Source organism: Neovison vison, chromosome 9 (assembly GCF_020171115.1).
Source record: "Neovison vison isolate M4711 chromosome 9, ASM_NN_V1, whole genome shotgun sequence".
NCBI classification, from domain to species: Eukaryota; Metazoa; Chordata; class Mammalia; order Carnivora; family Mustelidae; genus Neogale; species Neogale vison.
Genome location: NC_058099.1, coordinates 33,805,879 through 33,826,686, shown reverse-complemented (window position 1 = coordinate 33,826,686; position 20,808 = coordinate 33,805,879). Strand labels below are relative to the sequence as shown.

Here is a 20,808-nt window from a genome sequence, read left to right as displayed (position 1 = left end):
TGGAAAAAAGTTCCCCCTTGGCAACTTCCGAAACTAAATGAGGTTGGGCACTCGCCTCCCCGACGCTCCTCTCTTACCCCTGCAGCGCCGCAGGGCTCCCCCTGGCCACTCCCGCTCTCCCCCACCACCCCGGGAGAAACACCGCCCACTCTCCCCGCACCCCACCCCCATCCCTTGGCGCTCCAGCGGGGGGCTACAAGGACGCCGCAACAGAGAACACGTACAACACGACACTTTCATCTATTCTAAAGTTCAGGATATTCACGTTTATGACTAATTCCAACCCCAAACTGTTGTTTTCCAAGCCTGAAGCCAATCGCTCCCTCACCTGCTGGTCCTCATCAGACAGCCTCAACAGTCCCTTGAGTCCAGGGGCACCTTAAAATTTAACGTGTAAACAGCAGGCTGACATAATGTCAGCCTTCTAACAGAAAGGAACAGTTATTAAGTTAAAAGTAGAAAAAAAAAAAAAACCCTCAAAAAGCACAACATCCAGATCATTTAGCTTGGGGGTAAACATGACCTGAAGGTACACTATACCACGTAAGTTATTAATAAACTGAATATACTAATTAAGTTTATAGTCAGTAGAGAAAAGTTTACTTCATTTGAGAAAAATCTGGAACTCCTCCTGACCCAGTAAGATGGATCAATGAGGGGCTATTCTACCTGCAAAGTTACCAGAGGAAGTTGCTGAAGAGTTGGAAGTAATATGCTAAATGTTTTCTCAACAAAAAGACAAACCACAAAAGTGCTAGTAACCATAACCCAACCACAAGAGAAGACCAAATAGAATGGACTGAAAATAAAAACAACTTTATTCCAAACAGAATTACCAAAAGAATGTTAACTGACACTTTTAACATGTTTCATTTAAAGTCAGTCACAAAACTCAAAAAATATTAAACATAAACAGCTTTGTGTGCTTAACCACTTTTAATAATGAAACTTAAAAAACCCCCCAAAAAACAAAGTGGAGACTCCCCCACAATCTGGGAGCCATTTAGGCAAGCAAATACTATCAAGCAAAAAGACGGCATTAAAAATATTAAAGATGAAAAATCCTCAAACTTAAGGTGAACGCCTGTTAGATCTTGGATACGCATTTATACATACAAGAAAACAAAGAGTATTTTAATTGAAAGGAGATCGAGTCTGAGCGCTCACCCTTCTTTCCCACGTGATCTCCTGCCTTGCCTTCACTTGGACCACACTCGTCTCTCGAACTTCAACTGCTCGGACCTGCCATTTCCCCACACGGCACGGTCAGCGGCCCCAGAAAGCCCTCCAGGTCCCATTCTGCACGTGTGGTCTGCCACCCATGAGTCTATGTTCGCACAGCGTGAGAACAGTGCACTACCAATGGCATCGAGCTAGGAAATGTCACGTCTCCAAAGGGGATTCCAGATACACAATTCTGTTTTATTGCACAGCTTACAATATATAGCAGGCGATTACATAACCAACCATAAGGTAAGATGAATATTGACTACTGAGACAAGAACATTGACTGTCTCCAGCCACAAATGAAACAAAGACACACAGATCTGCCGCCTCGGAGAGGTTGTGTTTACTCTGTGATGCAGTCCTGAGGGCTCTTACCACCCTAAGCATGTTAGATACAGAATCCGTAAGACATCTCTGGTGGCGTCAGAGATGAAGTACGGGAGGCAGGGCCAAGGGCCCCGAGCTCGTAAGCCGTCTGTGCCACATATGTAACAGAAAGGCCACTTTTAAAGCTCTTCAGGTAAAGTTATTCAGTCACGTTTGCCTTTTCAAAATTACTACTAATTCACACCGAAGGTAAAAACAAGTGGTTAGGATCTCATTATATAACACATTTTGACTTCTTTTAAGATTCAGACAAAGCTGTTGGCTACCACAAGCAAGTTCTGTTCAAATTTTTTGTCAAATTTAAGAAGTCTATAGGACAACACAAAACCATCCCTGGTAATGTATTTACAGTTTGGTCTCCAAAAGCTGTAAAAAGTGACAAAGAAATCCAAGTATGAGTTAAAAACATTAAAAATATTTGTTGTTTTTAAACGCCACAAGTTTGCCATTGCAGAAACCAAAGCATCCCCTTTTCAAATTCTCACTTGTATTTCACAGAAGTGCTTTAGAACTTGGGTTATCTGTCACCTCACAGGAGTGTATTAATAGACAAAAGGAAGCCCATCCTCAGGGCATGACCCCAGGCTAACTCACCTGCCACAAGCTATGGTGGGCCAGGGGCCAAGCACCACCAGACCTCACGTGCCTTTGTCATTCATTTCCCATACCGACCCCCCCAACTCAACCCGCTTCAAAGCCAGACTATTCAACAAGCCAAAGGATGCTACTCATGATGTTACTCACGTTTATTTGGTGTCAAATCCTTGCTTTCTGAAATCCTCACCTCTGCATCTTGGTTTCCAAAGTAAACTGCCATTTCCAACACATTTTCAAAAGGGCTGTTGTAAAGCTACTGAGCCTCATTAGTGCCTGACCAGTCCTTGATGTTGCTTCCCAGTCCTTGATGGTTGGAAGGATGCTTATTTGACCAACCATATTGCATTTAGAGGTAAACATTGCTTTTGGACTATCTGCCCAGAAACTGAGTAAACTACCGAGACCCTGATTTTATTTTGGTCATTGTGTGCACATATTCATATGCAATTACCCAGAATGATGAAAAACTGGTAATAAGAAACCAAACTACTCTGCCATGTCAGATGCTGGCAAGCAATCATAACTACGTATTTACAGATGTGGATTTTTAAAAGACTGATAAACTACTTTTCTAGAATGTTTCAAGTTTTATTAATTATTCAGTTGGTAAAGACAGGGATTTTGCTTCATCGATCTGGAAAAAATATTTTAAAATCCGATTCCTTTGACAAGTTTTTCTCTATCAAGCAAGGGATGAGTATGCTATCCAGCTATTACGAACTAGTAGCATTTAAAATTAACCCAACAAATATCTTTATTTTGATCTTATCTCAAACTGTCTTACTGTTTTAATGATAAAATGATAAAACTGGGTTCCCAAATGTAAAAATCTTAATAGATGTCTCTATTTCAAGACTCAAATAAAAAAGCTAATACTGGGGGGAAAGCTATCCTGAGATTTGTTTTCTCCCCTTCTGTAATGCTTAAAAGCCAGGAGAGAGAAATCTAGAATCCCATTAATAGACTTCCAAAATACAATCTTATAGAAGTGTTTTTTTTTTTAAAGCGAGTTTTAAGAAAGCAGGATACTTCGATATGACAAACTACAGCTCAAAGAAAAAACACTCCCCAATCTCCCAAATCTCTTCATGAAGTTGGCAACAATTAATCAAAGAAACTGAATTAACCAGAGTTTGCAATTAATATGAAATTTCTTCACAGGAAGAAATGCCTGTAACGAAAGGTAAGTCTCCCCATGTTTTGGCAATGAAATAAGTGAAATTAACATAAGGGGATTTGGGAAGCGTTTAAGGTCACACTCAGAACTAAACACAAAACCTTCCAAGCAAGACAGGAAAATGGGAGCTTGGACTAGCTGCTTGGTTCTGCCACACCATGTCTGAGTAGTCTAGATGAGGACTATCCAAACAGGTACTTAGTTTCAAAATATAAGCAATTTATCATAAAAAGCCTACACCTATTAAGCTGTTCTCTTCTGCTGTCTGTCCTACATGTATATGCTTATGTTTAACGAAGACTATCCTTTGTAACTCCTCCTAAAAGCAGAGAAGCAAGAAATGGAGTTAAGAGAAGGAAGCCTGAGAATTCACATGGCTCTAAGAGCCTTTTCTCTGGCTGCTCATGGCCACTGACATTTCAATACGGAAGATTTTAAAGACTTTTGGGAAAAAGAATCATACCGTGGCTGTTTTCCTTGTCAAAAGCAGTCAGGGAAACAGCTCTTAACCAGGCAATTAGCCTCAAGTTCTCGGATAATAATGAAAAAACAAAACCAAGAACCCCTTAAATTTTCCTATTAGAACCTTTTATTCTGAATTTGTTGGTGCTTCAAGAAAACAACTTTGCCCATAATTCATTGTGCCCTGAACTTATGACACCAACTTGTATTTGGCCAATTAGAAACCAGGCCAAAACTGCATTCTTCGTAGGTCTATTCAGTTAACAAATGGCACTTAACTGATGGTTTCTTTCATATAATCTTTAACAAGAACTCATAAGTTGCATTGATTATGCCCCAAGAGATGAGGGAGCGATGGTAATTCAGGTGAGCACCTCTGAAAAGATTCGTCAGCTTCCTGTCCCGCTCTAGCCAGATTTTCTGGAAAACCTTGGGAAAAGACTGAAACTCCCCACCAATCTGAGACTGCATGCGAGTCTTCACGACATTAACTGGGAAAAACAAGATTCCCAACATGGCACCCAACAGACCTCCACAGATAAAATCATTGACCAGATGAGCACTGTGAGTCGTGGCAGTAGGCAGATGCTCCTTAATGGGACCTCGAAGGCCAAAGAAAAGGACATTGCTGAATCCATTACGGAAAAGAACAGGTACCAAGCCTCGATAATACTCTCTAATTCCATGGCATCTGAGTGCCCTGAAAGCGTGGTAAGTGTTTGTAAATTTGTCATGATGCTTGTGGTCTTGAAGTAATGTCTGAACTCTTTCCAATGGAGTGAAAATTGCTTCTGTCGTCCCTGCAAGCACTGCGGCCACACTGCGGGTCGCAAACTCGGGGGTACGGACGTGCTTGCGGAGAAGGCAAGATAAGTCCTCGTAGAGCCCAAACATGAGCGCCAGCGTCGTCGTCTTCTGCATCAGTGGGGGCAGGATGCCCCGGTACAAGTTTCGGAAGCCATCCCTCCGCAACTGGAGCACCGCGTCCCGGGTTTTGATCCCATACAGCTGCTGCCGGAAGAGCACCTTCTGAATGGGAAATGTGATGGCTACATTGTTGAAAGCTGCACAGCAGCCACACAAGTAATGCTTCATCTCCCCAACATTTGCGATATGAGGTGACAGGTCTTGTTTTGAAGATGTCAGGATGGGCGGCCTTTTTTCATGAGCTTCTGAATCCACCATGTTGCTTAAGATCTTTCTTCTTCATGAAGGGTATTTTTAACCTACAAATAAGAAAACGACAGCAGGTCAGCCATCACGGACAGGGTTAAACATGTGGAATGTTTCCTTATTCCTTAAACCTTTAATTACTGGACACTATTACATTTTCCCTGTTAGACTACATCAGTAATTGTGATGGTCTTTTCAGAGGGCCCCTCGAGGTCCCGGATACCCTTGCAGGGGTCCAGCAGGTCTTTCCTTTTCTAGCCACGTATCTGTGTGAAGCTGGATTTTCTGCATCTACTTTAACCAGAACAACTTCTCACCACACACAATGCAGAAGCAAATCCGGGACCCCACCTATCTTTTACACCAGACATCACACAGACCTGCAAAATGGGAAAACACACTCTTCTCATTAATTTTTTGGAAAATAATTATTTTTCATGAAAATGTGTTGTCTATGTTAACATGTTATTTTAAAGCAAATTAGGGGCACCTGGTGGCTCAGTCAGTTGAGCAGGTTGAGTGTCCGACTCTTCATTCTGACTCATATCACGATGTCAGGGTCACAGAATCAGGCCCTGCCTCTAGCTCTGCATTCAAGGTGGAATCTGCTTGACCCTCTCCTTCTCTCTTTCCCTCTGCCCCTCCCCTCTCCCCTGACCATGCAGGAGTTAATACATACACAAATTTTAAATAAACGCATATGAATTTATAAATTATAATTTATAATAATTTATAAAATTTTAAAAATTATAATTTCTAATTTAAATAATTATACATTATTATTTTAAAATAAATACATAAAGTGAATTAATCTTTTAAAATTTAGATTTCTAAGACCATAAATACTTATCCAGATAAATAAAGGCTCTTTAGGGTCCACAATAATTTTTAAGTGTAAAGGGGTCCTGATACCAAAAAATTTGAGAACTACTAGACTAATTCATACGTACTACACTACATAATGGTCTATACCATTATCTTTCTGAAAAAGATTCAGTCTTCCCTTGAGAAATAAACTAACAAAATATGCATTCATTCATTCTGTTCACTAAAACTCACTTAGTGTCAACTCTGGACTAGGCCCTTTGCCAAGTGCTAGAGATTTAAAAGCAAGGAACTCACGGGGACCTGGGTGGCTCGTCAGTTAAGCACCTGCCTTCAGCTCAGGTCATGATCCTGACAAACCAGGATTGAGCCCCATATTGGCCTCCCTGGTCATCGAGGAGAAGCAGACTCCCCGCCATCCCTCACCCCTGTTCATATTCTCTCTCAAATAAGAAAGAATCTTTAAAAAAAAAAAAAAAAAGGTAAGGAACTCACAATGTCTCACAATGTAACAGGAGACTGGCAAGGTAAACGAGTACCCCACAGTGTACATACCTTGTATGACAGATACATGCTGTGCATAAGGGACACTGAACATGCACCTTGGGAGGTAGAGACTGGAAGAACAGAGTCAAGGGAGGCTTGCAGGTATGTACTATACACTGTATTTTCCCACTGTTACCAATGAAAACACCAATGCTCTCTTTTGTCTGAGGTACAGAAAGTAAGTGGAGCTGGCACTGTAAGTCTGACTACAGGGGTGCACATTCCCACGACTGCACCAAAGGATGGCGGTGACTCTGGAAGGCTGCCCCGACAAAGCGGCTCTATCAGATGCTGAAGATCTGAAGCCTACACCCTCGGGCTTAGCTCAGAGTAAAACGAAGGTAAAGTCCTCCCCCAGAACACGCCAGCATCCTTAAAATGGCAAGGCTATCCTGTTGCCAGACATCTAAGTCTGATTTTCTCCAAAGGATCTAAACAGCTGGATCATCCAGAACAATCCTACAGCCCAGAAATAAGCTTTACTGGGGGACAGCATGGCAATTTTATTGTATCTTAGAACAAGCTATGTATTTTTTTTAAAGGTTATTTTAAGGGATCTCTAAACCCAACATGGCACTCAAACTCACTACCCCAAGAGCAAGAGTCCATGTTCCACCAACTGAGCCACTTAGGGCCCCCAATAGGCTAAATATTTTTAAGCTGCTTTTACTTCCTCAACAGTACACCACATTTATGAGACCACTCAATAAAAAAATATCCTGACTAAAAAATGAGCAAAGGACTGGAATAGCCATTTCTCCAAAGGAGAGATAAAAGAAAATACAGAACTCCACCCATCTTTTAAGCCAGACATGAAAGAAATCTACAAAACTGTAAAACAGGGATGCCTGTGTGGCTTAGTCAGCTGCCTTCAGCTCAGGTCACAAAGGACATGATCTTGGGGTCCTGGGATCAAGCTCCGAATCACGCTGAGCTTCCCCGTCGCTTTGGGCTCCCTGCTCAATAGGGAGTCTGCTTCTCCCTCCTTCCCGTGGCCCCTCCCCCATTCATGCTTTTTCTCCCTTTCTCTCTCAAATAAATGAAATCTAAAAAACAAAAACAGAAACAAAAAACACCTTGGGGCAACTGGGTGGCTCAGTCCTTCTGCCCAGGTCATGATCCCAGGGTCCTGGGATTGAGCCCCCCCCATCAGGTTCCCTGCTCAGTGGGGAGCCTGCTTCTCCCTCTCCCACTCCCTGTGATTGTGTTCCCTCTCTCACTGTGTCTCTCTGTCAAATAAATAAAATCTCAAAAAAAAAAAAACAAACAAACCCACTACCAAAAAACTGTTAAACACACTCAGATGCCAACAGCCCTTTGAAAAGATGCTCGACATCAATCAACAGAGAAATGCAAATCAAAAGCACAATGAGATCATTAGGATAGTTACTATTAAAAACAAACAAACAGAAAATAACAAGCGTAGGCGGAGCTGTGGAGCAGCTCAGTGTCCCTGTGCACTGTTGGTGACAATGTAAAATGGTGCAGCCACTAAACTAGAGCGGCAGTTCTACAGAAACTTACAACAGTACTAACAGGACTCAGCAGTCTCATTTGCAGGAATGTTTCCGTTAAGAACTGAAAGCAGGGTCTCACGAGGCACACACGCACTCCGCAGCAGTGCAATTCACAACAGCCAAGAGGTGGCAGCAACACAAAGGCCACTGCCGCATGACACGTTCAACAAGACATGGTATATACACAGACAGTGGAAAACTATGTGGATAAGGAAGTTGTGTTATATGCTAGGACAGGGGTGAACCCTGAGGACATTAAGTAAAATAAAGCAGTCATAAAAGGACAAGTACTGTATGATTTCACTTACATGAAGTACCTAGAACAGTCCAATTCATATAGACAGAAAGCAGAATGGTAGTTGCCAGGAGCCTGGGGAAGGGGGAACAGGGAGTTTTTGCTTAATGGGTATAGTTTCACACATCAACTATTGAGCATTCAGGACAAAAGATGTTAAAATGTAAACACTATGAAGTGCAGGCCAGGGGCACCTGGGTGGCTCAGTGGGTTAAGTGTCTGCCTTTATCTCAGGTCATGATCCCAAGGGCCTGCAATTGAGCCCCACATCCGGGTTCTTGTTCAGCAGGAACCTGCCTCTGCCTCTCCCTCTCCGTGTTGCTCTCCCTGTCTGTGCACTCGCACTGTCTAAAAAAAATAAAAAGTGCAGTGCACAGCTGAAGCACAGAAAAGAATCCGAGAAATCAGTTCCTGGGGAGCTTATGTCTACAGGAGCCACAGATACGTAAGAGCCAATACGAAACACACATCTGCAACTCCATTCTAGGAGTACAGCCTATGGAAATAGTTACTCACACAAGATGTACACAAAGATTCAACTAGGTGACAGTCACAACAACGCTCTTGAGAAGTACTGAATAAAAACTAAATGCTCAACAGTAAAAGGCCCACTAAATAAATGAAGATGTATCCACCTGATGGGATGTCATATAGATATTAAAAGAGTACTGGGGCACCTGGGTGGCTCAGCATCTGCCTTCGGTTCAGGTCATGATCCCAGGGTCCTGGGATCAAGCCCCGCCATCAGGAAGCCTGCTTCCCTGCTCCCTCTACCTGCCGCTCCCCCTGCTTGTGCTTTCTCTCTGCCAAATAAATAAATAAAATCTTCATAAAATATTTTTTTTTTTCTGTTTCATTCAGACTTACAGGATAACACTGTCAAGACGACCTTCATTTGCTTTTTTGTTGGGGACTTCTTCCTCTTTGTCTGCTTTTTTTTTTAAAATTTATTTATTCAACAGACAGAGATCACAAGCAGGCAGAGAGGCAGGCAGAGAGAGAGGAAGGGAAGCAGGCTCTCTGGTGAGCAGAGAGCCCGACGTGGGGCTCGATCCCAGGACCCTGGGATCATGACCTGAGCTGAAGGCAGAGGCTTTAACCCACTGAGCCACCCAGGCGCCCCTCTTTGTCTGCTTTTACACTGGCCTCTTAGCATACTAAGAAAATTAAATTCAAAGGCACTGCCCTGTCAGAGATTAGAGATAAATGAGAACTGGGCCTCCGGGGAGACAGGACATGTAAACGATAGACTACAGAACAATAAATGTGAGCACGGAAATATGCACCAAGTGTATAAAGGCCCCCCACAGAGAAAGGGGTCATTAACTAGCTGTCTGGAGACAGGGACAGGGCGGGATAGGACGTGTGGGCAGAAGCACATTCAGCTGACAGTGGCAGCGCAGGCTTAAGTGTCAGTCCTGAGTCAGAGGCGCAGCAGATCTGAGTTCTCGAGAAATTACTCAAATATGTTCTGTAGAGCAGAATGTAGGTGGAAGATGGGTGGGTGGCAGAGGACAACAGGAAAGCAGGCTTGAACCGGCATCACGAGACCCTCAGGAAGATCCCAAGACCGGCTGACACTGCTCCATACTGGGGTTTTTTTTTTCCTTTCTCATGAGAAGCAAATGGAAACAAGCTGTTTTCCTTAAGTATGTCACACCGGGGTCTGTGTGTCCTCTTCCCACAAGATAGACCACACGAAGAAGAAAATGTATCATTGAACACTCTGGCCCAAAGTTTCTTTGTTCTGTTGGAGTTCCAGCTGGCTTGGTCCAGGTTGCTATTAGAAATGATAAACTTGCTCTCTGAGAAAAACTGTGACTAGAAAACCACTGCTGGCCCAAACCCTGTCAGAAGGAAGGTCCTGAAAGGGGTCAGCAAACGTTCCTTGCCACTAAGTCGCCTGGCTACACCAACACAACTTGACAGTGCCGGGGTGCAAAGTTTCACTGTCCGCCCCCACAAGCTGGGGGAGCCACATCACCTCCGGGCGCCACTCTGTTCACAGGGAACACGCTCTCCCCTTGGGCAGAGCGCTGGGAGCAGCGGGACTTAGGGCTGAAAGCTGCTCAGCACTACCGTGAATCAGTTTAAAGGGGCAGGAAAAATTGTTCCCTGGTGTTCTGAAAATGTGTTCCTCTGCAGTATAAATGATCAAAGTAAAGCCTAGCTCAGAGACAGGAATTCTTCCTCATCTTGGCAGGTATTAGAACAATGAGGGGCGCCTGGGTGGCTCAGTTTGTTAAGAGACTGCCTTCGGCTCAGGTCATGATCCCGGAGTCCTGGGACTGAGTCCCACATCAGGCTCCCTGCTCAGGGGGGAGTCTGCTTCTTCCTTTGACCCTCCCCTTCTCATGCTCCTTCTCTCTCTCAAATGCATTAAAAAAAAAAAAAAAAAAAAAAAGATTATGACGTCACCAAGATGCTCAACTCAGCTAGATTCCTTGGAGTTGGGCTGCTTATGGATCCAATAAACAAATGAGTCATTTCAATGAAAATTCACAAAAGAAACATTATTTTTTTAGGGAAAAATGACACATTAATAATAAACATTTTAAAAAGATTTTAAGAGAAAATAAAGTTGTAAATCAATTAAATACACACACATCTCCCCACTCCAGGCTCACTGCCCTCAGGGCTCTCCGTGTCTAGCCCCACTGTGGGAAAGCCTCTTTACCAGTCAGCCTGCCACCAGTGACACTCCTAATGCATTGTTATCTTCTAATAACGGCATGGAGATACCCCAGTATTTGGAATGACTGTGTAATACTCTACCAAATGGACATACTATATGCAATTTATTCTATCTCCTATTTTGGTACCTGTTTTTCTGTTTGGGTTTGGCTTTTTTTTTTTTTTTTTTTAAAGAATGCTGCTCTGGGCAACCTTATACCTACCTATACCTTGCTTGGGTGAACTCTTCCAAGTTTATCTGTAGGATAAATCCTCAGAATGGCACTGCTGGCTCAAAGAGTAATACATTTAAATTTGATAGCTACTCGAAGCTACCCCAGAACTTACGAGGATGTATACTTCCATTATACCTATGCCAGTACCAGGGCCCCCACTGTTTCCAGCATCATCTGATTAGAATTTGTCATTTAAACTTTCTGATTAAAATACAGCGTTTTGAGGTATCTGGGTGGCTCAGTCAGTTTTAAGCATCTGCCTTCAGCTCAGGTCATGATCCCAGCATCCTTGGATCAGCCTGGTGCTAGGCTCCCTGCTCAGCAGAGGGGCCTGCTTAAAAAAAAAAAACTACAGCATTTTTTCATTTTTGATCATTTGAACTTCTTTTACTATAAATTTTCATGTTATCCATATTTCTTTATTTTATTTTATTTTATTTATTTATTTGACAGAGAGAGAAATCACAAGCAGGCAGAGAGGCAGGCGGGGGGGGGGGGGGAAGCAGGCTCCCTGCTGAGCAGAGAGCCCGATTCGGGACTCGATCCCAGGACTCTGAGATCATGACCCGAGCCGAAGGCAGCGGCTTAACCCACTGAACCACCCAGGCGCCCCATGTTATCCGTATTTCTAACAGGCAGAAAAAACTTTTCTGATTTGTAAAATTTCTTCATATATGAAGAAAACCATTCCTGGTTCTAGTAATCAAATTTTGGCAAATACTTTTCCTACTTTATCATTTTTGTGATACTGAAGTTCTTAATTTGGATATTAAGTCTACAATCTTGGCTTCTAGGCTTTATAACATCCTCCGAAGGCCCTCATTACGCTAAAAGTATGGAGTAACTCACGCTTCCCTCTACAAGCTTCACGGTTTCATTTACCAGCCATACGGGAATCTCTCTGGAAATTTCAGTGTAAGGAGTGAGGCAAAGAGAAGAGCCTGCCTCTGGAAGTGACGGGTGAGCAGCATCCAAATACCCGTGGGCGCATGCATGTGTGTCTCCACCAGCTCTGCTCCGCCAGCAGCCCAGCGCTTCTGGAGCACCAACCCTGCTCGGACCTGCTACAGCGCTAGGACGCGTGTCACCATGTTGTAGCGCTTCCCCACACTCTTCTCAGAACTAGCAATTTTCTTGGATCGCAGACTTATCCTGATAAACTTTAGTGTATCTCTGTCATATTCCTCCAAAAATTCTTGTTATCTTATAGAGAAAGTGACTTCACAGATAAATGAAAAGACCTGTCAGTTTTCCAACATCAAACCATATTTCATAGGAATATGTCTTCCTATTTACTTGGGTCCTTTTGCAAAGCTTGGTAGAATTTGAAAAATTTTTCATACAGATCTTGAATTTCTTTTTTTTAATAGTCTTTTTATTTTTTAAAAAAGATTTTATTTATTTATTTGACAGACAGAGAGAGATTACTAGTAGGCAGAGAGGCAGGCAGAGAAAGAGGAGGAAGCAGGCTCCCTGCAGATCAAAGAGCCCGATGCAGGGCTCGATCCCAGGACCCTAAGATCATGATCTGAGCTGAAGGCAGAGGCTTAACCCATTGGGCCACCCAGGCGCCCCTTGAATTTCTGTTTTAAGATTTCAAAGAGGGGTGCCTGGGTGGCTCAGTGGGTTAAAGCCTCTGCCTTCGGCTCAGGTCATGATTCCAGGGTCCTGGGATAGAGCCCCGCATCGGGCTCTGCTCAGCAGGAAGCCTGCTTCCTCCTCTGCCTGCCTCTCTGCCTACTTGTGATCTCTGTCAAATAAACAAATAAAATCTTAAAAAAAAAAAAAAGATTTGAAAGAGCGCGTGTAGTACTGACAGGGGGTGAGGGAGGAGGAGGAGAGCAGCGGACTCCACTGAGCACAGAGCCCTATTGAATATCTCAGGACTCAGATCATGATCTAAGCAGAAATCAAGAAACAGAGGCTCAACTGACTGAGCCACCCAGGTGCCCCCCAGATCTTGAATATTTCCTACCTCTAGGTATTTTATCTTTTCAGTTGCTATTATGAACGGGCCTTTTCCTTCCTATTCACTTTTGAACTGTTTATTGTCTGCATATGAAAAAGCTACCAATTCTTATGTATTAAGGTTACAATCAGCCAACTTACCAAATCCTCTTGCAATTTCTCATTTTTGGACTGGTTTGCTTTAGCTTCTACTACATAAAATACCACAAATAATTCTGACTTCTCCACTATAATATGTACCTTTATATTACTAGATTTGCAAATATTTCCTGGACAAATTAAATAATAGTAATAGTGAATATCCTTTTATTTTTGACGTGTATGGGAACTTTGCTAGGAATTACTATGAGGTATAACACTGGCCTCTGGTGTGAGAACAGAAAGTTGTCATCAGAGGATTAATAATCCAAGTCCTAGCAGTTTCAAGTTTACATAGGGAAATAGATCATCATGACACAACAATGTTCACTGAACTTGTCCCTACAAAATCTGTACCCACAGGAAGTAACCTTCCCCGTTCACCATCTATGCCTACCCATATTTAGGATTGTGCTACAAATACTAAGTAAGCATGTCTTTCCAGTGCTATCACTAATTTCATTGGATAAGCTACCTTAAAACCCCCAGAACTTCATTCTGCATTCATCCTAAGAATTAGTATATCTTCTATTATAATGTTAGCCCCTTTCCCCTGCTATTTATCAGGAAATTATGTTTCCCATTAAAATTACATTCCATTTTTCTTTTTCTTTTTTTTTTTTTACATTCCATTTTTCTAATACCAATGATCACCTGATAAGGGCTTAGAGAGTTTTCAAACATGGGAAGGGCAAACACATTTATTCCTGTTTTACTGAAATTCAACCACCTTCAACCCCTCCCACCACCACTCAATCAGGAACTTTGGTCAAATGCTTTTAGGAAGCTACGGAGATGACCATATGAATACTAGAGACAGAACCAGCATAACATTTTTGAGATGCAGCTAACAGCCTCAATTCAAATCCTGGCTCCAGCACGGATCCACTGTGTGACCTTCTTCAAGCTTCTCAATGTCTCTACGGCTTAATTTCCTCATTTATAAAATAAAGATGCTACCTACCTCATAGGTTGGCTCAGTCATTTGTGTTACTACTTGTACAATATCCAGAATACTCTAGAGCACTAAAGGTGCTCAACAAGGATGGCCTATTATTATTATTATTCTCTAATGCATTTATTTGGTGTATATGTTAGCATTATTTCTTGTTAATTAATTGCTCTCATAACATGGGTATGAATACTCCTTGGCCATGGTGAAATATTTTTTTTAATATATTACTAGATACCATTTGCTCATATTTTATTTTAAAGTTTCACATCACTAGAACATACCAAATTTTTAATTTTATTACTATCTCATACCAAGTTCAGGCGTCCATGTTCCATTAGCTCTGTAAAAACAATCTGTCACTTTTCCTTCCCAAGGCGGGTGTAAAATTTAAACCTTATCAAAATTACCTTTTCCTTCAAGTTAAAGGACTTCACCTGTAACACCATCTGGGCCTGGTGTTTTGGGGGATGGTAGCTTTTTGATAACTTTCTCAATTTCTTCCATTGTTACTGGTCTGTTAGGTTCTTTCCTCCACAGTCAATTTTTATACTGCAGTTCCTTAAAAAAAAAAAAAAAGTTCTGGTTTATTTATATAGTCTTACATAGTACTTGTTGTTTTTATTTATTTTTTATTTTTTTAAAGATTTTATTTATTTATTTGACAGACAGTGATCACAAGTAGGCAGAGAGGCAGGCAGAGAGAGAGAGAGGAGGAAGCAAGCTCCCTGTAGAGCAAAGAGCCCAATGTGGGGCTTGATCCCAGGACCCTGGGATCATGACCTGAGCTGAAGGCAGAGGCTTAACCCACTGAGCCATCCAGGCATCCCTAGAAGTATTTTTTTTTTTTTTTTTTAAACAAGTACTGGGGCACCTTGGTGGCTCAGTGGGTTAAAGCCTCTGCCTTCAGCTCAGGTCATGATCCCAGGGTCCTGGGATCAAGCCCCACATTGGGCTCTCTGCTCCACGGGGAGTCTGTTTCTACATCTCTCTCTGCCTGCCTCTCTGCCTACTTGTGATCTCTCTGTCAAATGAATAAAATCTTTAAAACAACAACAACAACTTCTAGGGGCACCTGGGTGGCTCAGATGGTTAAGCAACTGCCTTCGGCTCAGGTCATGATTCCAGGGTCCTGAGATTGAGTCCCTCATCAGGCTCTCTGCTCAGTGGGGAGCCTGCATCTACCCCTGCCTCTCTCTCTGTCCCTCATGAACAAATAAATAAAATCTTAATTTTTTTTATTTTTTTTTTATTTTTTAAAGATTTTATTTATTTGACAGAGAGAAATCACAAGTAGATAGAGAGGCAGGCAGAGAGAGAGAGAAGGAAGCAGGCTTCCTGCTGAGCAGAGCCCGATCCGGGACTCGATCCCAGGACCCTGAGATCATGACCTGAGCCGAAGGCAGCGGCTTAACCCACTGAACCACCCAGGCGCCCCAATAAAATCTTAAAAACAAAACAAAACAACAAAAAAAACCTTCTAGTCTTTGTACTTCTGTTCCCTTTTTTCTTGAGCAGCCAGTTTGTCAAATTTATATTCCTCCCATGCCAGACAGAAAAAACAGCTCTTGAAGTTACTAGTTTTACTATTTTCGGTTTTTAAATTTGTTTTCCTCTTATCTCTTTTCTCCTGTTTTGTCTAGGTTTTTTACAGTCTAATTTCTTAAGTTGGGTGCTTATTTTTATTTTTTTTCTTAATTTTTGAGTGTTTAAGGTGACGTATTTTCCTTTGAGCAAAACTTTTTAATATTACTTTTTAAGGGGCGCCTGGGTGGCTCAGTGGGTTAAAGCCTCTGCCTTCAGCTCAGGTCATGATCTCAGGGTCCTGTGATGGAGCCCCGCATCGGGCTCTCTGCTCTGCAGGGAGCCTGCTTCCTCCTCTCTTTGCCTGCCTCTCTGCCTATTTGTGATCTCTATCAAATAAATAAAATATTAAAAATATATAATACTTTTTAGATACTCAAAGAATTTTGGTCAGATGGTTGCTTCATCATCTCCTGTTTCTTTGACATTTGGGATTATATATGCTCAGCTCCAGAACCAGAACCTGTTTTGGCTTTGTGTGTCTTATCATATCCTTTATTTATGCTCAGGAGAAGAGCATCTTTCTGGTGACCCACAGGAAGATCATACAAGGATAGATCCTAAAATTTGGCAACTATGCTCTAGCCTCAAAAGATGTGAGATAAAAACACCCTGAAGCGGGAGAATAAAGCAGCAGCAGCAGCAAACCAGTTACATTAAGTCCATTACTAAGTGTTTTTGCCAACAACAGAACAATGGTAAGAGAAGCATACAAACCTGAAATATCCAGGCACCATGACAGTCTTGCCATGGAAAGAAAACTAAAATAGCCAATGGCAGCCATCTTTCTGCTAGATCAATCTGAAATGCAGGGGGGCGGGGGAGGAGAAGCAGAGAACTTAAAATGGATAAAGAAATGTTTTTTAAAAGTCCCTGTTTCGTCCTGCAATTTTAGTCCATTTTGGATAAATAGGATCTTCTGGCACAGATATGAGAAGCCGTAGTTCTGATATCTAGCTATAGCTTCCTTGATCTGCTGACTGCATCGTTTTGATTTGCTTTTCTGGAAAAGCATTTTTGCTAAAAGCCGTACAGACTGCCTCCTTCCTACACAGCAGTCTCTCAGTAGTTTATACAGTATGGCATTGTGCCATGTGGCATTTGAAGACACAATTATTTTTATGATTTTTTTAAAGTAATCACTACACCCAACATGAAGCTTAAACTCACAACCCCAAGATTAAAAGTTGCAGGATCCACTGAGTCAGCCAGGCACCCTGAAGAATCAGTTTTTAAAACTGTTAACCCATTGCTGACTTTATTATGTTAATTCCTGTTTCAACAGCAGTTCTCCTTACTCAGGATACACTTCTCATGTATGACAGCTTTCCCTCACACACCATTTCTGTGGGTATGTATTTATCTGACTTGGGAGAGAATTGGGGGGTAAAAACCACCCACAGCTTTTCGATTTATTTTTTTTTTTTTTTAAAGATTTTATTTATTTATTTGACAGAGAGGGAGAGATCACAAGTAGGCTGAGCAGCAGCCAGAGACAGAGGGGAAACAGGCTCCCGGCTGAGCAGAGAGCCCGATGCGGGGCTCGATCCCAGGACCCTGAGATCATGACCTGAGCTGAAGGCAGAGGCTTTAACGCACTGAGCCACCCAGGTGGCCCCCAGCTTTTCGATTTAAAACACACCTGCCTGTTACATTTTTTGCTCTAAACCAGTTAAAGAAACCAATGGCATTTTAATTTATTTTTCTTTTTTTCGCCAATGGCATTTTTAGTTAAAAAAAAAAAAAAAAAAGGAACTCTGAAGATGCTTAAAAACAAGTCTGCCAGGGTAGAGCTGGGTTAATCACTTAGTCTTCTACATCCTTACTTCTTGCTATTTCAGCTAACAGACATGAATTTAAGAACTCTTATTAGAACCAGACTTGCCAATCTAAGATTAACCAACATTTTAAAACAGCTTAGCATACAAATGCTTTGTATCTATGTAATGCTTTGCTTTCCTTCAATCTCAGGACTACAGAATGATAAAATCAACAATACTCCGGTTAATGTATATATGATTATATAATACCACATTGTGACAACTTATGAATGTAAGATATGTCATTTACATACTGAATAAATACAATTTTAAATTCTAAAGGTACCACCTGCAAACCATTCAAACTAAGTTATTTGTATACCCGACCTACAAAATTTTGTCCATGTTCACTTTTAATTTTTATTGGAATAACTTACTTCCCAAAATTTTACAAATTAAAGTTACTTCAGCTAGCTTGCCATGGCTGTTTGTAATAATGAGACTGTTATTAAACAGAAAACTATGGCTAGCACAAGTTAGCCATTTACTGACCCGTATATTCAATTATTTTAAGATATTCTGACATCACCGTATAGGTGCCTGGGTAGCTCAGCCAGTTTGGCATCTGCCTTTGGGTACTGGGATAGAGCCCCAGATTTGGCTCCCTGCTCAGCAGGGAGCATTCTTCTCCCTCTCCCTCTGCCACAACCCCCTACCCAACCACAAACCTTGTGTAATCTTGCCTCTTGCTCTTAAAAAAAAAAAAAGAAAAAAATCACTGTACATTTAAAGTCTCAAATTTTTAAAAATTGGCCTGGGCATAGAAAAAGGAAAGTAATGAAACCCTCCTAGACTTCACAGATTTAAAACTTTCCCTCTACATTTTAACCTCCTGAGACTTGTGACGTCTTCGAAGAAAGCACATGTGGAAAGAAAATAAATAAATAAAGCTTTCCCTCTAGTTTCATCCCACACACCAGGATGGTATGAATAGATTCTTAATTTGGCAACAGAAGCAAGGACAGTGTGCATAGTATTCTGTGGCAATGGAGTTTAGAATTTTATATGTTTATCTATACTGTGAACACAACTAAATTTCTTTACTAAACTGATCTCTGTATTTAAATTCCTTAACATGGATAATTCTTTGTCACTGCAAAACTTATTTACCATAATTTTAAACTGTTTGTTACCTGAAACACTCTAACTCTGTGAACAGTAAGAAGCACAGTTAATAAGTTGACTTTCAAGCAACTACAAGTATCAAACTTTTGTGGCATAATTAAATAGTGTAAAGTCTAAATACTCACTGTAATTTACAGCCCAGGTGGATAAGCTAGACCTAGATGTGATCCCAGCACAAAGGTCTTTGTGCAAGAACTGGGGGGAAGGCAAATGTAATTCTCAAAGGATATGAACTCCCACAAGTCAGCAGGTCTGAGTCAGCAATGAGAACAAGATCAGTCTGGGTTCCAGTCCTAGTTATGACACTATCTTGCTACTATACTCAAAGCAACGTCCCTAATTTAAAAAGTCAATTTTCTGGGCTTAATCTGTCAAAGGACAAACCAAATACCTCCACTCAGGGGTTAACAACTTGTGATTTTTTTCTTTAGATGAACGGTGACTCCAGATCAAAAGTGCCTAACCTGTGCTCTGGAACCATTGGGATACCCACCTGACCAGCTCTAGCACCTTTTGATTTTATTGAATCCTTTCCAAGCAAGGGTGGAGAAGACTCTAACTGGCAAGGTCACTAGCCATATACTTCCAGGACTTCTGTTTCACTTCTTACATGTAGAGAAACAGAGGATGGGAATTAAGACCAGCTGAGTATAGCTGACGGGGCAAAATAAAGGTTATGCCCAAAGGGTAAATAGAGCTAAGGCATCGACAAACTCTATCTAGCTACGCTCAGTGGTAAATAATCAATACAGAGATTAACGAAGAACAACACCGCCCGCCTGCCCGCCCCCAGAAAGCCTTGTACAATTGAGTTTCTCACAACGCGATGCAACATGGTGTCGCTGAATAAGCACCGCCCGGCAGTGACTAGACTTACCGCCCTCCGGGCGTCCATTTCCCCAGTCTGGGATAAGAGGGGCGGGGGTTGGGTGGGATCTCCGAGGCCCCTTCCGTCTCCGACAGGGAACAGGCTCAGGGGGCCCGGAATCCCAAACCCGCGGGAGGGCAGGGGCCTTCCGCCGTCCCAGCGCCGCCCGCCCCCGGGCGCAGGCAAAGCCCAGCCCTGCCCGCCCTCCGGTTCGTGCGCTGCGGGAGGCACCTCCCCAGCAGGGGCGCGTCCGATGAACGCACAACCTTCTTCGCAGGAAAGGCCCGCTCCGGCAGCCAGACGGCGCCCCGCGGAGCCCCGCGAAGCCAGGCGGCTGGTGGGGGAGCCGGGAGCCGCGGGGGCGTAGAACCACCCTGTGCGGGAGCGCCGCCCTCTGCGGCTCCTGCGGCTGTGGGCCCCACCCGGGAGGGCGCGCGCGGGAGCGCCCGGGAGCGCGGAGAGGAGTGGGCCCCATTGGCTGCGCCAGGGGGCCGGGGCCGGGCGGCCTCCTCAGACCCTCCTTCAGCGTACAGGCCGGGGGGAAGGCCCGTGCCGCCAGCCCGCCGCACTCACCCATAGCAGCGGGCACCCGGCTGCGCGCCCGGGTCCGCGCCCGGTAGCCGCCAGCCCGCAGGTCGGCGAGCCGGCGAGCAGCGGCCGCGCAGGCGCAGACCTTGACCGAGCGAGTGCGCGGGGCGTAGGGTGACGCGCTCGACGCTGCCCGAGTCGGATCACGTGAGGCAGAGGCCGCCGCGCCGCCTCTGCCTAAACCCGCAGAATCAGGTGACCCCGACCCAGTGCCCTTGGCATCCACGGGGCAGGTGTAGCGTAACCCAGCACACCTGTCGTAAGGCACCGGGGCTCCGCTAACCAGAGCACAGGTCTCTTGGCGCCGTACGGTGGCCTTGCCTTGCCACAACTAGTCAACGCGTTCTCCAGCGTGCAGCCTGGGGGAGTGCCAGCCGGAGTTAACAGTTGTGGGTGGCAAACGCTAAAAACCTGAAAGTGCCTTTTCTGGCTCCCCTTTGTAGCCGTGGTTAGATTTTATCAAACCCTCCGAGTGGCCTTTTTCCGCTACCGGTACCGCAGGCCGCAGAGGAACACTTGTGTATGATTTGGGACATACAAATAACTTAAAAATTATTTTTTAAAGATTTTATTTGACAGAGAGAGTTAGAAAGCGAGTGAGCACAAGCAGGCAGAGCAGCAGGCAGGGGGAGAAGCAGCTCCCCGCTGAG

General features: G+C 43.3%; 1 protein-coding gene across 5 annotated transcripts; it reads right to left on the bottom strand.

Moving 5' to 3' along the window:
* Nucleotides 1-800: 800 nt before the first annotated feature.
* Nucleotides 801-20,221, bottom strand: SLC25A51 (solute carrier family 25 member 51). 5 transcript variants are annotated; one of them, XM_044265310.1, is made up of 4 exons: nt 20,144-20,221; nt 16,475-16,558; nt 14,584-14,734; nt 801-5,076 (listed from the first exon to the last, which is right to left on the bottom strand). In XM_044265310.1, the coding sequence occupies exon 4, from the start codon at nt 5,033-5,035 to the stop codon at nt 4,142-4,144; it is 894 nt and encodes a 297-aa protein (XP_044121245.1). In that variant the 5' UTR covers nt 5,036-5,076; nt 14,584-14,734; nt 16,475-16,558; nt 20,144-20,221; the 3' UTR covers nt 801-4,141. The 5 variants fall into 5 exon arrangements, with proteins under 5 accessions (XP_044121245.1, XP_044121244.1, XP_044121243.1 ...); XM_044265309.1 differs by lacking the exon at nt 20,144-20,221 and adding an exon at nt 19,580-19,742; XM_044265308.1 differs by lacking the exon at nt 20,144-20,221 and adding an exon at nt 19,196-19,292.
* Between the last annotated feature and the right edge of the window lie 587 nt (nt 20,222-20,808).